Source organism: Rhinolophus sinicus, chromosome 17 (assembly GCF_057876585.1).
Source record: "Rhinolophus sinicus isolate RSI-liver-muscle chromosome 17, RSI-T2T, whole genome shotgun sequence".
Taxonomy (NCBI): domain Eukaryota; kingdom Metazoa; phylum Chordata; class Mammalia; order Chiroptera; family Rhinolophidae; genus Rhinolophus; species Rhinolophus sinicus.
This window is the reverse complement of record NC_142517.1, coordinates 144,461,608-144,478,304: the sequence shown is the minus strand read 5'-3', so window position 1 is coordinate 144,478,304 and position 16,697 is coordinate 144,461,608. Positions and strand designations below refer to the sequence as shown.

The window sequence follows — 16,697 nt, the reverse complement described above, 5'->3', positions numbered from 1 at the left end:
CAAATAAAATAAAACTCGAGTTATTGCTATTTTTTTAAAAAAATCTGGATATTGCCATATCGTCCCAATACATAGGCGACTTACACAGAAAACCACTCCTAAAGCATGCCTACTTCCAACCAAACTCTTTAATCCTTCGATTGCAAAACAGAGAAGCAGGCTTCCTCATTCCCCATGTACACCTTAGGCAATGCAGCGGCTGCATAACGTCACTTAGCAGCACCCACCCCCAGCCCTCGCACAAGCCCGCGACCCCAGGGTCCTCACAGCTGCCCGACTTCTAAAATACACAAACTTTTTTGGTGCCCCACCCTAACCACCTCCTCCCCAAGACCCACCAGAACACACCCCGGCTCCACTCCGAGTCCCTCACCTGGTTAGAGCAAGGTAAGCGTCGGTCTGCTCCTCATTGGAAGCGGAAGGGTCTTCCAAAGTCTCCAAGAGCGGCGCGAGGGGGCTCTGACCCGGGGCCGTCATGTCGGCCACCCTGAGGCACCGACCGGAAGAGGGGAAGAGCCAATGACCGATGGAAACAGCCCCGCGGTGGCCCAGCATGATTCGGGGTCCCAGATCCCCGCGTCCGCCCAGGCTTCATAGCCCCACCGATCACATCCACGCCCCTGGCGCACGAACCCAAGACCCTAACCTCCTCCTACGCCCCGCAACACGCATCCAGGCCCACGCAGCGCTCCGGCCCAGGCCCTCTCCCGCCACCACTTTCCCGGGCAGCTTTCAACAGGGGGAGGAGACCGGCGTGCGGCGGGAGGAGCCGGGAGAACTAGGCATCTCGCCGCGAGGGGGCAGAGGAGGCGCAAGACGGAAGGTTCCCCGCAGCCTAGCACAGTGATCCGATTTTTACCCGCACGTATGAAGATCAGCACTGCGTCCTCTTCGCCGCCGCCCTGCAGCACCCGTACGCAGCCAGCGCGCTACTTTCCCGGCTGGGACTGTTTACTCACGCGTGCAGCGCGCGCCCTCCTCGGCCAAGATGGCGGCGGGGGCGGGCCCAGGAGTGCGCGGGAGTAGGCAGGCCTGGCGGGAGAGGCTCGAGCGGATCCAACAGGCAGCCGCGCGCCGAAGTCATCGATCGCCTGCCCTTCCCGCCCGCTGCCCAGCCCGCCGCTCAGGGCACACCTTGAGGGAGGAGGTGTCCTGGCCTAAATTTAACCGGGGAAGGACTTGAAATTCAAAAATGTGAATGAGTCGCCCAAGTTCACCCGACTAAAGTTAGTAGATCTTCAGACCGTTCTCAAACTCCAAGTCCAGTGCTTGTTGAAGTATTAGCAACAAATCATTTCTCACGAGGAGATAGGTAACTGCACTGTAATGTTTGACGAAGAGTTGCGTCTAGATTGGCCTAGATTACAACCCTAGTTCTGTGTGGCCTTAGCAAATTAATCAACCATTCTATGCCTCAATTTCCTCCTCTGTAAGGTAGGGATAATAATAGTACCTAGGTCAGGTGAAAGTGAAGTAGGAAAAGGTGGAAGAGGCCAATAACTTCTCAAGTATACATAACAATGGCCCGGGGGTATTCACGATTAAACTTTAGATTTCTGGGCCCCACCCTTAGACATTGTGATTCAGTAGATTGGGTAGCTCCTCCCAAGGATCTATTAGGTTGGTGCAAAAGTAATTGCGGCTTAAAAAGTTAAAAGGCAAAAACCACAATTACTTTTGCACCAACCTAATACATTCTATTAGGCCCCAGGTGTTAAAGGTTGGGACTTCCCACTGGGAAAACTGCTGTAAACCCTTAAGGAAAGTCAGTTCTTACTATCAATATGCTGCTCCCCTTTTCGTAGGTGTCAGAATGCTCAACACAGCGCACAGGACTGTATCCACTTTAAACCAGGAATCTAAGGCCCAGCAGCAACTGGTCCGTACACTCTGGCCTCAGGGATCCCTGGCACCCGGCTTGAGTCTCCGCTTACCCACACACAGTACAACTGTCAGCTCCAAAGTTCAGGGCTGTTTTGCTCTTTCACTGTTATCTGCACCCAGCAAAGTGTCTGCTAAACCAGCACTGGATACATAACATATTTCTTAAAAGAAGAAAACCAAGGACGAGAGGGAAGGAAACATGCAAGTTCTTGTGAGCCAAGCTATGGACGTTCCTGGGTGTTGCTGCAGCGCTTAAGGTGTATGTTTGGAATGAGGAAGCCTGCATGTGGCCACCATTATTTCCAACCTTACCCCCACTAATGCCGGTTTCTGAACAGTCTGTCAGGATCTCTAACTTTTCTCTGTCTTTGAAGGTCTATGTTTTGCCTTGTGTTTAGCACATTAATTCAAATTTTCAAGTGTGATGAAAGAGTCAACTAAAATCATACCTTTTTCTGAAATCCTTCCCTCTACTCTAGCCTCATAGAGAATTATCTGCTTCCTCCTCCATGCTGACATAGCTCTTTGTACATAAATCTGTTAAAAAGAATATCTCATTAATTTATTACTGTTTGGTTATATACCTCTACCCCTACAGTGGCAGCGTTGAGGTTAGCCTGAGGGGAATTAGTTACAGCCACAATCTCATTCAGTGCCCCTCCCTGTTCTTTGGTATTTTCTCAAAGTGCTAAGAGATCTAAAGTGCTAAGAGAACAGTCAAGACATAATCCGCTTCCCTACACAGTCCCTTCTCCATACCCTTCCAACCAGATTGCTACTCCCAAACTGCTCTTTTATAGAAATTCTGGAGCCGCCATCACCATGTACTTGCAATAACTTCATAGTATCTGGCACTCAATAAATATATTTTGAATTAGTTTGTTCACGTATTATTTCATCCATCTTTTCATGTATTCGTTTAACTAATACACGATTTCTATCTTCTTTGCCTTGCCAAATCTTATATCTCTTTTTCTTCTCAGAACATTTTCAGGAGGAAAAGCCTTACACCTTCAATCCAATGCTCCTTTCTAACTTCCCCATTCTTGTCTTTAACCACATATCAAATATCACAGCAAATATCAAACTTATAATCATCCGTCTAGCAATGACTCCTTTCTCCTACTTGTCCCCTAACAGTCCTAATGAGTCTTCCTACCTAATAATTCTTGGATCTCTCCACCCAGTGTCTACCTAGAATCCCAATTTATAGCCTAAATGTTTCATTTCAAGATTATAACGTGTTTTTTTTTAACTGCTTTGTATTGAATGCTAGATGCTTTATATACATTATATCATTTATTCCTCACAAAGGCTCTAAGATGAAGTACTTTTCAAGGTTTACAAATAAGCACGTGAAGCTTAAAGAGTAAAATAGAGAACTTTAATATAGTCATGTGTAACTCCAAAACTTATCTATTTAAGCTATATTTATTTATCAATGTTAATGAGCTCTACCATGCATAGAGCACTGTAGTGGTATAGTTTTCATGGTATATTTACTCTTGAATATTGTAAAAAAAAATTCAATATAAAGAGTCCTATGGATGCTCACTACCTAAAGGACTCCTATAATAATTCATTTAGTAAAATAAAGCGTCCGTCTATAATCCAAATTACTGGACTTAATGCAGTGAAGCCAGCTTTGGAGTCAGATACATGAGGACTCAAGTACTGGCTCTGCCACTGTGCAACTTAAAATCTTTCAGGAAAATGCTTAGCTTCACCATGTCTGCATTGATAAAATGAGAAGAAAAGCACCAGCATCAAAGTTCAGTAAATGGTAATTATTATTACCCAGTGCCTAACACAAATCCTGGCACATAGTATTTAAAAAGTGTTTGTTACATGAATGAATTAATAAATTATAATAATTGAAAATCTCAAATCTTTTTCTGAAATATATGAATTAGTTTAATGTTTGTTATTTTTAAATTGTGGAGTATAGGGTTCTGAGAGACATTTGTAATATTACCCAACAGGATAACTAGTTTACTAGATTTAAAGAAAAACCATACTTTTAGGTCTTTTTAGCTTTTTAATTCTGTATTGCTAAAAGATTCCATGATGGGATTCTCAATAATTAATAGATGGGAAAAAATGTTTTAAAAGATTATTTCATCCCATCACTAGTCCACATACAATAAATATACAGCTAATAATAACATGCCCTATGACTCACATGAAATCTGCTACCCTTACATTCAGACCTACTCTACTATGTTATCAAATTGTATTAACTAAGTATTAACTAATTGTATTAACTTAGTATTAACTAAGAGGTGCTTTAATCCTTTAACAGACCTTTGGTCTTATCTGGACAAGAGAGTTTCACTCTTTCCACTGAGCTATGTAGAGAGTTCCTACCATTAATGACTAAGCCAACTCATTTTTAGATGAGAAAAATGAGCTCTTTCAGGTTCAAGTGAAAGAGTGTACTGTATTGTCTCCACAATACAGTACAATGGCTAAACCTGGAGGCTGATTGATAAGGTTTGGATCCTGACTCTACAACTTCTTAACTGTATGGCTGGAAAGTTATTCAACCTCTTCTGTCTCAGTTTCCTTTTCTGTATAATGGGAATTATTGCACTTACCTCATAGGCTTGTGATGTATATGTAAGTTAATACATGGAAATTGCTGAAATAATGAGTGAGTACGTGTTATAAATATTCAGAAAATGTTAGCCATGGAAACATTGATTTCTCAGGTTCAACTAAAACAATATGTTATAAAACCATGAATTTTTTTTAAAATGTCAATTTTTCATTGAAATAAGCTTCCTAGCCCACATTAAAAATATGAGACTACAGGGCAGCCAGGTAGCTCAGTTGGCTAGAGCGCAGTACTCTTAACAAAGTTGTGGGTTCAATCTCCACATGGGCCACTGTGAGCTGCGCCCTCCACAACTAGATTGAAACAACTACTTGACTTGGAGCTGATGGGCCCTGGAAAAACACACTTAAAATAAAATAGTTAAAAAAAAAAAATGAGACTACAGCCAATCAGCGGTAATTTAATGCTATATTTCTCAAAGTGTAGTTCCAGGATCACTGCATCAGAATCAAAAGGGAGCTTCTTTATATGCGAATATCTGGGTTATATCTCTCAGACCTACTCAACCAGAAGTCCCAGGGTAAGCCCAGTAATCTGCAATTTTAATATGCACCCTGAATGATTTGTTTCAGTACCAAGGTTTGAGATTCCTACTGTGTGCAAGGCACAAATTTTCTTTAATTTCCATAGGATAGCTCTTAAACTATTAATTTTATTCAAAATTGAAATACAAATATCTATTTTTGAAAGAACCCACCTATGTATTGCAGAAATCCTTTGCCTGTATATCAAAACATATTCATGGAGAGAGAAACAAAAGTCTTTTTATGGCCAAATAATATTCCATTGAATGGATATACACATTTTGTTTTTCCATTTATCAGTTGATGGATATTTTAAGTTAAAATCCCAGCCTATCAATTATGTCTCAATTTTTAAAAATCCTGGTCTAGAGTTAAATTAAGGGCTATAGTTAAAGAATTTCCTAATCTTTAGAGATATAGTCATGATCTTGTTTTATTCATCAGACTTGAAAAACTTGGTTCATGGTTGTGGCGTACGTATGTCCCTCTCCCTTTTAATATTGCAGGTACTTCTACCTTTACTTGTTTGTCTCACTGTTGTTCAATGTGTTATCCAAACTAGTAAATGTTTTCACACAGCCACTGCACTAACAGTGATTTATGATTCAAAGACAAAAACTAAATTTAGATAAAGTTACAATGATCAATGTGCAAATTGAAAACCATTGTCTCCACAAAGGAAACTTCATATTTAAGAACAATCAACAACAGTGGTTGAAGATCTGGACTTGTGGTCTCTGTTCCAACTTTGGTTGAATGAGGACCAAAAGAGAGGACTGAGAATAAAAGAGTCCCCACAAATGTAGAAAAACACTGCTTATTAAGAAGACATGACAAGTAACCATGAGAACTGGTCTTAATCCTGTTCAATTGATCAACAACTCACATCAGAGAACACAATTTTAAAAGCCAACTCATTAGCATCAGCGCATCACTTCTGAAAGTCAGCCAATAAGGTATGAACTCACTCAGCAGACATAAACTTGGAGGGCCAAACAATCAACAATGGACTAACTACACTTGAACTGATGACATTAATTCATGTATGCCTGTCAAAATCTGCCAATCCTAAAAGTCCTATTAAAAAAATCCCTTTCTATAGTAAACAATGAATTCAACATTATTTTTTTACATCAGATATTGAGTGTTGGTCTTACCATTTGACAATATGACCTGTTTTTAAAGGATACATGTGAAGCATTTAGAGTAAAACACAAGATGCCTGCAACTTAAGATGGTTCAGAAATGTTCATTTATATGAAAGACAGAGCTAAAGCAAATGTGGCAAAAATATTAACAATATTTTGTTAGTAAATGTAGGTGAAAGTTCATTATAGGAGTCTATAACTTTTCTGTAAGTTTAAACTGCTTTTCAAAATTAAAAAACATTAACAAGAATGGTGACATAAGCAAGATGGTGGAACAGGAAGCTCCAGGCCCTTGTTCCCCCAGGGAGATGCTGACTTAACAACAGTATAGGTGCCAAAATTGCCTTTGTGAGAATTCCAGAAACCAGTTAAGAGGTTGCAGCACCCCAGGTGAGTGCAAAGCCAAGTAGAGACCCATGGAAGCAGGTAGGAAAGTTTCTCCCATTTGCTGGTCCTAGCCTTCATCCTCCCCAGCACAACACCGCACCAGCTATCAGAAGAAAACTGCCAACTCCCAGCTTCTCCCTTGTGAGGAAAAGAGAAGATGGAATGTACATCTAATGTTCTGGCTTTTCAGAGGGCTGCCCGAAGGGTTGGTCTGGATTGCCTGACTCAGGGTACTGATGGGAACAGAAGGGAAGTGTACTTTGGATGCCATGTTGTGGGCAGCGGAGAACACTGGCCAGCGGAGAACACTGGCCAGCACCACCACTTGTTGTAGCACTAGAGAGACTGCAGTACTGCAGACAGACACAAGGAGGAGAAAGAGATTATGGGCTCCTGAGATAAAGCAAGGCAAACCTCTTTAACTGTGAAACTACATCCATAAACCTGGAGAAGAGGAATCCCCAGAAAAGGTTTGAGTAGTCCCCAGTATTTCTAGCCAAGTTGATTGGTTTTCAGATGCCTAAATCTCAACAAATGAGGGTAAGGCATACAAAGAAGCTGAGAAACATGGCTAAATCAGAGGAACAACAACAATGAAAAGAGAATAGCCTAAACAATTTTGAAAAATAAGCAGGACTTTGCAAACTTTCTATTTTTAAAGTTGTTATAAAGCTACAGTAATCAAGAGAATGTAGTATTGACATAAAGATAGACCTATAGGTCAATGGAACAGAATAGAGATAAGAAATAGACCTGCACATGTACGGTCAATTGAATTTCCACGAAGATGCCTATGCAATAAGATGCTGAAAAGGATACCTAAAAAAAAAAGTGATGCTAGAACACTTGGATATCTATATGAAAAAAGAAAGAAAAGAAAAAATTGACAGTAATTGATCTAAATGTCAAAATAAAACCTATGAAATTTTTGGAAGAACACATAGGAGAAAATTGTACTAACTTTGGAAATGGATAAATGTTTCTTAAATAGAACTTTAAAAAAAATACAAACTTTAAAAAAGATAAGTTAGACTTTATTAAAACTTAAAACACTTGCTCTTCAAAAAACACTGTTAAGAGAATAAAAGAATGGTCTGATAGAAATATTTGCAAAACATATCCATCAAAGGCCTTTTATCCAGAACAAAGAACTCTTACAATTGAATAATAAAAAGACAAAAAATTTTTAAATGAGCAAAAGATTTGAACAGACACTTTACCAGAAAAGGTATATGGGTGGCAAATAAGCACATTAAAAGATGATCAACGTTGTTACCCTTTAGGGAAATGCAAATTAACACCACTAGATATATTTTTGAATGGCTAACATTTTAAAAATTTACCACACAAAGTTTTGATGAGGATATGACAAGTGAGAATTTTTATTCATTGTTGGTGGGAATACAAAATGGCAGGCATTTTAGAATATAGTAGGCAGGTTCTTAAAAAGTTAAATACAAATTTACCATACAACCCTGTAATTTCCATCCTAAGAATTTACCTAAGAGAAATGAAAATATCTGTCAACACACAGACTTGTACGTGAATGTTTATAACAGCATTATTCCTAATAGCCTAAAACTGGAAAAAGCACATGTCCATCAACTGAAGAATACTAACAAATTGTGGTATGCAGCGAAATACTACTTAGCAATAAAAAGGAATGATACAAGCCTCATCATGAATGCATGTGAAAAGAATTGTGCTACATGAAAGAAGCCAGTCACAAAAGAATAAATAAGATGCCATTTATATTAAGTTCTAGGGAAGAGAACTGTAGTGATAAAAAGAAAAAGTTCAGTTATTGTCAGGGTCCAAGGGACTGCAGGAGAGGATTGACTGCAAAGAGGCAGAAAGTCACAATTTGAAGAGATAGAGATAGTCTACATGTATCGTGTTTATGGTGGTGGTTATACAAATGTATACATTTATGAAAGCTCATTGAATTGTACACACATTTTGTAAATTGTATTTTATGTACAATATATCATGATACAGCTGATGAGCATACATAAGTAAAATTAAGGTAGAGAGGAGTGTGTATAATATGCTACAAAAAAGAGTGGAGTGGGGAAGGGAAAAAGGTAATATATATGTGCATTTATGTAGACTGTCTTTTGAAGGATATCAAGACACTGAAAATAGTAGCTCCTGAGGAACAGATATGGGTAGATGGAGAACTGGGATAGGAGAAGGAATATTCATAATACATCATCTGTAAATTCTTTGCAAATATATAAGTTTTGTAAATATGAGCAGGTAAACTAGCCAAAAATTAAATGGAAAGAAAACAAAAACCTAGCTGACTAGATGAATAGGTATATAAGTAGATGATCTGCTGCTTTCCCCCTATAGCGTTAAAACTTTAGCTAGGATGCTAATATTTGTCTAGCATCATCTTCTATATCACTTTTAAACTTGAAAACCCATACCTTTTAAATTAAAAAAACCAAGTCATCGCAGCTCTAACTATTTTTACCTTCTAACCTTGTTCTTTCTGGTTTTGTAAGAAACAACTCATACAGTGGAGCAATTTTTCCTACTTCTGCCTACAATGTGTGGGAAAAACTATTGATAAGGTATACTTATCTGGTATATAAATTTATCAGTAATGTGGGAAAGGTTGATTTCAAAGGCAACAAACCTTCTAGACTCAGCCGTCTGAGTTTTGCCAATGACTCCCCTCTATGCGCCCCTCCCACACCTGATTCTCTGTGACATTCTCTAGGCTTTCTTATATTTTCAGATTGACTTTTGGGCAGAAGCTATGTCTTATATATCCTGAATAAACTGTTATAAGGAGGAAACTGTGGAGTTCTCCTGGGAAATGTTTTGAGTTGTAACTGTGGTTGAGATCCTTTGAGAGAGAATGTTTAGCAGCCGTGTCCAAGAACATTCTGGTCATTTGGGATTAAAAAGAAACACAGCAAACAAAAATTTAAGTTAGGAGAAAATAGGCAGTTTTCAAGCCTGATGTTTTTCTAATTGACCTAAGTTTTCTTAGACTTGCTGTAACTTAGACTTCTGTTTAAAGTACCACTTAATATTTTAAGGAAATCTGTATTACTGTAATTCAAATATGGATATTTCACACACAAAAAATGACAATATAAGACACTTTATAATTGCTGCAGTTGACATTAAATGCTTCTAGTTCTAAACAGTCTTCTTTTTATCATTTTATCTTTGAATTTACCATTCTTGAGCATCTCATTGGTTTATTAATATAGCTACCATTTGTAACATTTGAGTGAGTTTGTCCAGCAGACTCTGAGCACAGATGGCATTTTCAGTTTAGGAAGTCCAAATACTCTGAATGCCTGCGTGTCTCAGACGGTACATCTGTGGAATAAAGTACTGACCTATACCATGTAGTCCTCTAAGAATACATGTTTACGGTAGGAAATACACATTTTCCCAACTATTGAAGGGTATGTAGTATACTGTAGTATTATGATACTTTTTGGACATACGTATTGTGCCAGTACTCAGATTGCTTCTCACCTCTAGTATTTCATTGCCTGCCCTGTGAAAAAGGAGAGCCCTTTAAAATTTATTCTTTATTCATGTTGCACAATATTACGCTTTGTCAGTAGAGGGCAGTGGAGAGACGGATGGGGTCAGGAGAGGGCTCTTTTTTTCCTGGTTTCAGTATGCTTTGCTTAGCAAGTTCCTGCAACGCACATGGCTTCTTCAGCACTCAGCTCCTGCAACACCACCGGGTCAGCAGCCCCCAGCTTCCCCTGGCACCCACCTCAGGTGATTTCGGCAGTGAAGGGTCTTCTGTGAGACACCTGTCTATGAACAGCTTTCTCCAGAAGGGTGCTTTTCAGCAAGTTCCGCCACTCTTACCCTCTCCAGCAAGGTCTGGATCTCCGTCCTGGGGGGACTCTTTCTAGGGTTCTCTATCTCAGCCGTAGGGGTTGCGGCTGCTGTACATGTCTGCCTTGTATCTCTTTATATATTTACTTCCCACTAGTCAATCCGTTGTTGCTCCATTCCCCTGTAGTAGTTAATAATTCTTTATATAAACTTTCCCTGTACAAGTTGCTGTGCGGTTTCTATCTCCTGACTGGACCCTATCTGATGCAGATGTAAAACATACATTTTCTATCATTTAACTCTTGGCAGATAGTAAGAATGTTTACAATAGCTCATACCTTAACAGTTTTTCCACTTGGCTTTACGATTTTTAAGCTAGTTATATTTTATATACCATATTTTATTCTAAATAAAAGGCTAATGATAATCTGTTCCTTCATTTAATTGAGGATATTCTATGTGCCAGTTCTGTTGCAGGGGCTGTAGATATAACAGTGGGGAAAAACAAAAAATAAAAGTCATGGTTTTTATGGAGCTTACATTCTACTAGGGGACCAAACCAAAGTAAATAATTAAAATATATAGTATGCTAATGCTGACCTTAAATTAATAGAGAACCAGATCTCTAGCAGAATGGGCTTATTTGGGAAGAACAAATACTTGCAATTCGAGACATGTGATCTAATGGCGAACCACAGCACAAATCAAGAGAACAAAGGAAAGGAACCTTCTTTTATAGAGGAAAGAGAGAGGTCAGAGGGGCTATTGTAAACAACTAATCCATTGGAGGAAACTGGGAGTTTGAAGTATATTGTCTTTTCATTGCCTGAGTTGTAACAGTCTTTCTTTGGCTGAGGGGTTTCTGGATGGGGAAAGTGTCCTCCTTTCTTTCTGCTGGAGTACTAAAGAAGGAAAAAAAAACATCTTTCTGTTGGAGATGAAAAGTAGGCCTCTTCCTGTTTGGGATAATTGACAATGAGTGGTAGGGTATGACAGCTACCCCTACAGGCCCTCCCAACTCCAATTTAAATGGGGTTTCTGTTTAGTAATGTTCACATTCAATAGTGATAAGGGTAATAAAATAGGGAATGGGGATATGAAATGTTAGGAGAAGATGGTTGAAATGAAGGGCCCAGGAAGACTTTACTGAGAATGTGACTTTTGAGTAAAGATCTGAAGGCAGGAGAGAGTGAGTCATGTGGCTATCTGGAGAAGAGTATTCCAGGCACAGTGACAGCACGGATAAAGGCCCTAAGGCAGGAGTGTGCTAATATGTCAAAGTATAGTGAGGACACCGGTGGGGTGGAGATAATGGTTAAGGAGGGACGGAGGGGAGAAATAGGTGATGAGATGAAGAGGCCAGATCATGTTGGGTCTTCCAAGTCATGGGAATGACTGGCTTTTCTTCTGAGGGAGATAGGAGGCTACTGTCATTATCATCATCCATACACTATTAATTGAAGTGCTGTTGTTTGTGTTTGGAAAATATTGATTACTAAAATTGGTATTTTAGAATAGAAAAAAGAACCCTTTTAAGATTGTTTCGTAAGTGATCCCCATTCACTCTCACAATGAGAGCAATGTGAAAATTAGTTTTTGTGCTCTATTGTACATTTAATTTTATTGTAAATGAATGTCTTGATCAATTAAATGTAATATCACGTAACTTTTCCTTATCATGAGGACCACTGTGAGGTTATTAATACTTAGGCAAGTAAGTCCTATTTACAACTGTTTGAAGGTCAAATAAATGCTCAAAAATTATGTTTTGTATTTTGTAAATACTGTTAAGGATATGCTGTGTTTTTAGGGAGTTTACTTTTATACACTTAGGTTTTTGGCATATGATTTCTTCTAGTGGTTTCCTTCACTGAGCATTTGTTCAGAAGGAAATTAAACAGCTGTGGATAGATGTTTTAGAACTATTTAAAGCAACACAAGACATGAAAACAACTTGCCTTCACAATAACAGAGCCTGGACAAAATATTTTTTTTGAGGGAGATGAGTTACAAAGCATATTCCTAAAAAACTTCCCATTCAAAAAATGTTCTTCCAATAAATGTGAACTTGAGTGTCATATTAAATAAGACACTGAATATGTGATGAAAAAATGTGTTAAGTGTTTTAAAAAAATTTATTACAATAAAAGACATATTGCCATTAATTCCCCTCAAAATACTCCCGTTCACTTCGAACACACTTATCCCATCATTCTTGCCGATTTCTGAAGCACTTCTGGAAATCCTCTTTCATGAGTGTCTTAAGTTGTGCTGTGATGGCTGTCTCGATGTCCTGAGTCGATTTCAAAAGTTTACCTTTCCTGGTCATTTTGACTTTGGGGAAGAGCCAGAAGTCACATGATGCCAGATCCAGTGAATAAGGTGGATGAGGACACTCCGTAATGTTATTTTTTTGTTTGTTTTTTTTTGTTTTTCAAATTTATTGGGGTGACAATTGTTAGTAAAATTACATAGATTTCAGGTTGTACAATTCTGTATTACATCATCTATAAATCCCATTGTATATTCACCACCCAGAGTCAGTTCTCCTTCCATCACCATATATTTGCCATAATGCTTTTATTTGACAGAAATTGCTGTACAAGAAGCGATGTGTGACACGGAGCGTTGTCATGATGGAGGATGAAGCAAAGACACTCACAAAAAAGGACTTCCAGAACTGCTTCAGAAAATGGCAAGAATGATGAGATAAGTGTGTTAGAAGCAAGGGGGAGTATTTGAGAAGGATTAATAGCAATGTGTCTTTTACTGTAAGAATTTTCTTTTTAAATTTAAACATAACATTCACCATATTTTTTATCACACCTTCATATATACATATATCAACATCAGTACATTTGTTTTATTTTCAGATAATGATACTGAAAGAAAGATTACTTAAAAAAAAGTAAGGAAAACTTAAAAAAAAAAGGAACCTCAGAAACCCACACATAAACATGACAAAGAAAAAAGAGAAAGAAATTTTATATAAATACATCTGAGTAGGTATTAAACTGAAAACATTCAATAAAGTGGAATTACTAGAACATAAAGAATACTAAAGTAGACATACAAAAGGATGTTAAATTGAATAAAGGAAATTAAGTTTTAAAAAATGTTCTACAGGGTCACTTAGCAATTTACTAAAGAAAACTATATTTACTGGAGGTGTCAAAAAATGTATACACATTTTAAGAGATGTATCTATGTACTACTTCTTGAAGTTGAATTGAATTACAGTAGCAATGTGTAGTATGGCATACGCTCAGAAGATGGCGATAATCGAATAAATGCTACCATTGTGTCACCATGCAACAGGCAGAACAAAGAAATTGGTGGAAGCACAGTTGTGGTTGGAGGAGCACAAGACCATTTTGAAGTGATACTTGAAATTTGAGAAAGTGGAAATACAATGACAATGGGGGCATGAGTATGCAACAGAACCTCTAACACGCCTAACAATTGCACGCGTTCATAAGATTGAGATGCATGGTGCTGTGTGATGTGCACAAGGGAAGATCCGGGAGGCCTCGCACAGCAACAAGTCCTGCTGCTTCTGCTGTGGTGTTGGAACCATCCACACACTCACCACAAAAGTCTATCAACAATGTTCACCATGAGCAGAAGTGTCTGGGCGCTGATGGTAACCACTTTGAGCACCTCTTGTAATTGCAGACATTGAATGTGATTTGTATTCATCTTTTGTTATTGGTATATGTTGAGCATTACAATTTTAATACAGTTTTTTCCTTTCTTAAAATGTGTATACATTTTTTGGCACCCTCTATATCATGAAAGAGTTTTTGCATATATCTCAGAATGTTGTACATGCATGTATCACTGCTTTGAAATTATGGTAGTTATTAGGCTCACTGCTACATCTTATTATTTGTAACATTCACAAAGAAGCACATACATTATGGTATCCCAGATTTGATTTTTTAAATGATTTAGTAACTGTGTTTTAAAAAAATTGGTTTTCTTTGTACTCATGTGTTTTTAGCAGTTAAAAACATTATTCTGAGAAGTGTCCATAGGTTTCACCTATTAAAGTATCCATGGCATAAAAGAGGATTAAGAACCCCTTGGATAAAAGGACTGTCCATGCTTCTATCCAAAGCCAGTTCCTCTACTTGTGCACTAGATCCTATCCTCTCTCACCTGCTGAGCAAGATGTCCCCCCTTTGCCCCTCCAGATCTATGTTCTACCTTCTCGTCCTTGCTCTGGGCTCTGGAGCCAATCCCTGTGGACAGCACCAACCAGGCTTCCTTGTCTTCTGACTTCTGCTTGGATGAAAACAAGGGGAGGCACCAGCAGGACATAGAAATGTGGGAGGAGGGAGATTGGGGTATTCATCCCCAATCCTGCCCTAAAGCCTTGGTTTGGGAGAAACGCTGTTCCAACTTCAGTGGAGCAACACCTCTCCTATCACCGAAGCTCCCTCTCTGGATTCAGACAACTGTCCCTGATTTTCCTCCTCAGGGGAACCTCCATCTATGGTGAATCACCATCCCTTGGGAGCTTCCCATAAGTCAACCCATACCTCTGTAAGACTCAAGGAAATGCCTCCAGCATCTCTCCCTTCTCTAAGTTTATACCTACCAAGAAAGCCATCTTTCAACCCAGTTCCCCTGACAGCTACCACTTCTTTGACAGCAAGACTCAACGTTCTCCAATCCTCTCCTCTAGATCAATCTTCGACAAACTCCAATTGGACCTTTACCTCCTCCCCACTGAAATTGCTCATCAAGGTCACCAATGATCCAATGATCTTCATATTGTTTAACCCAATGGCCATTCTCAGTACTCATTTGTAGATCTACTGGCAGTATTTACCACAATCGATCACTCTCTCCTGTTTGCCATGTTTTCCACTTGGCTTCTAAGACCCCAAGGGATTTTCCTCCTAATTTACCCTCTACTCCTTCTCAGGCTTCTCTGCTGACCTTCCTCTTCCAGAGCTCAGTTCTTGGCCTTCGTTTTGTTGTTGTTGTTTTTAAATCGATACTCATTCCACTAGTAGTTTATTGAGCAACACTTTATTTCTAACATAGTTTACTAATTTATCATGTTATTAGCTGTTGTCTCTCTCCCCCCACCAGAACATAAGCTCCCCAAGCCTAGGAATTTTTGTTCCTTTCATTCTTGGATGTTTCCCAAGTGTCCTGAACAGTGCCTGGCACATAAATTTTTAATTAAATTTAATTGGATGGTGACTGTTACCCCTCATATACAGAGTGACAACTATGACTTTTTCCTTCTAAAAAAAAACCAAAGTCATAAATCAACAAGAATAAAATATAAATTAATAAATATCTAAACTTTGAGAAATAGAGTGAAGATATAAAAAAACCATGTAACTGTGGTCAAGCTGCTCAATTAGTAAAAGAAAATAGGCTGGGACATAAGGAAACAATCCTATTCTTGCTTTAACTAGTCCAGGAACTTAAACTTCTCAACTTTCCAGTCTTGTCAGTAGCTGGATGCATATCAGAGTGAGACAGGTTAGTTAACATGTTGCTAGGTAGACAGGGGATCCCTGATAGAATAAACAAAAAAGAAGCCATATCCTGAAACTCCAGGACCTGGAATGTCTTCTTCACTCCAGCACAGAGACATGAGAATATGCCTTGAGGTTAATAAATTATCTCAAATCCCTTTTGGCTGGACAAAGGAGCAGATCTGATAGATAGGAATGGGTTATTTCACTAATCCCTTCAGGATGGGGAAGCAGGACAAACCTGATAGATGAATTCCATTAGAAGGCTCCAGCCCCCTTCCCCAAGCAGGCAGGGGAAAGTATAAAAGTAAGAGCTTTTGCCTCAGTCACTGGGCTTTCCAGTTTCGGGTACCCCCTCCCGCTCAGGAGCTGCAACCTCTTCTCCATCTTTTAATAAACTATCTTCCTTTACGACTCTTTGCTTCTCCCTGGTCCATGTGTCCATTCTTCCGCTTCACAAGACACGATCCTGGCCTACACCCAGAAATTGCCTGCAGATCCTACATCAAGGTCACTGTGCATTAATGCCTGGATATACATCCCATCCTCAGATGATCATCTGAATGACCACAAGAAGAAACTGTTTCGTTGTCCAGACCACTGGACATCTAAAGTTTACCATCTTGGGCAAACCCTGACACTAAGAATGCAAGACTGATTCTTCTTCAGAATGTATAATACTTTATACTATAAGAATCTTCAGCTTTTCTTTCTCCTTCAGAACACTTCTAGGTTTTGCTTAGCTGTGTTTCCAGATCGCAAACTCTAAGATCCTTTAATAAATCTTTGTCATTTATTTTGTAACAAAGCCCCT

The 16,697-nt window shown here is 38.9% G+C and overlaps 1 protein-coding gene across 5 annotated transcripts in view; it reads right to left on the bottom strand.

Annotated features, from left to right (window-relative positions):
• Nucleotides 1-999, bottom strand: part of RIF1 (replication timing regulatory factor 1) — a 43,389-nt gene extending 42,390 nt beyond the window's left edge. For 2 of the 5 annotated variants that reach the window (XM_019737457.3, XM_074336160.2), the window contains exons 1-2: nt 860-999; nt 374-487 (exon numbers count right to left, since the gene is read on the bottom strand). In XM_019737457.3, coding sequence (XP_019593016.3) covers nt 374-477 — 104 coding nt within the window. In that variant the 5' untranslated portion in view covers nt 478-487; nt 860-999. Of the gene's footprint in view, nt 1-373; nt 738-859 lie in introns of those variants that run through there. The other 3 variants (XM_019737458.3, XM_074336146.2, XM_019737454.3) reach the window with 2 other exon arrangements.
• Nucleotides 1,000-16,697: the final 15,698 nt, after the last annotated feature.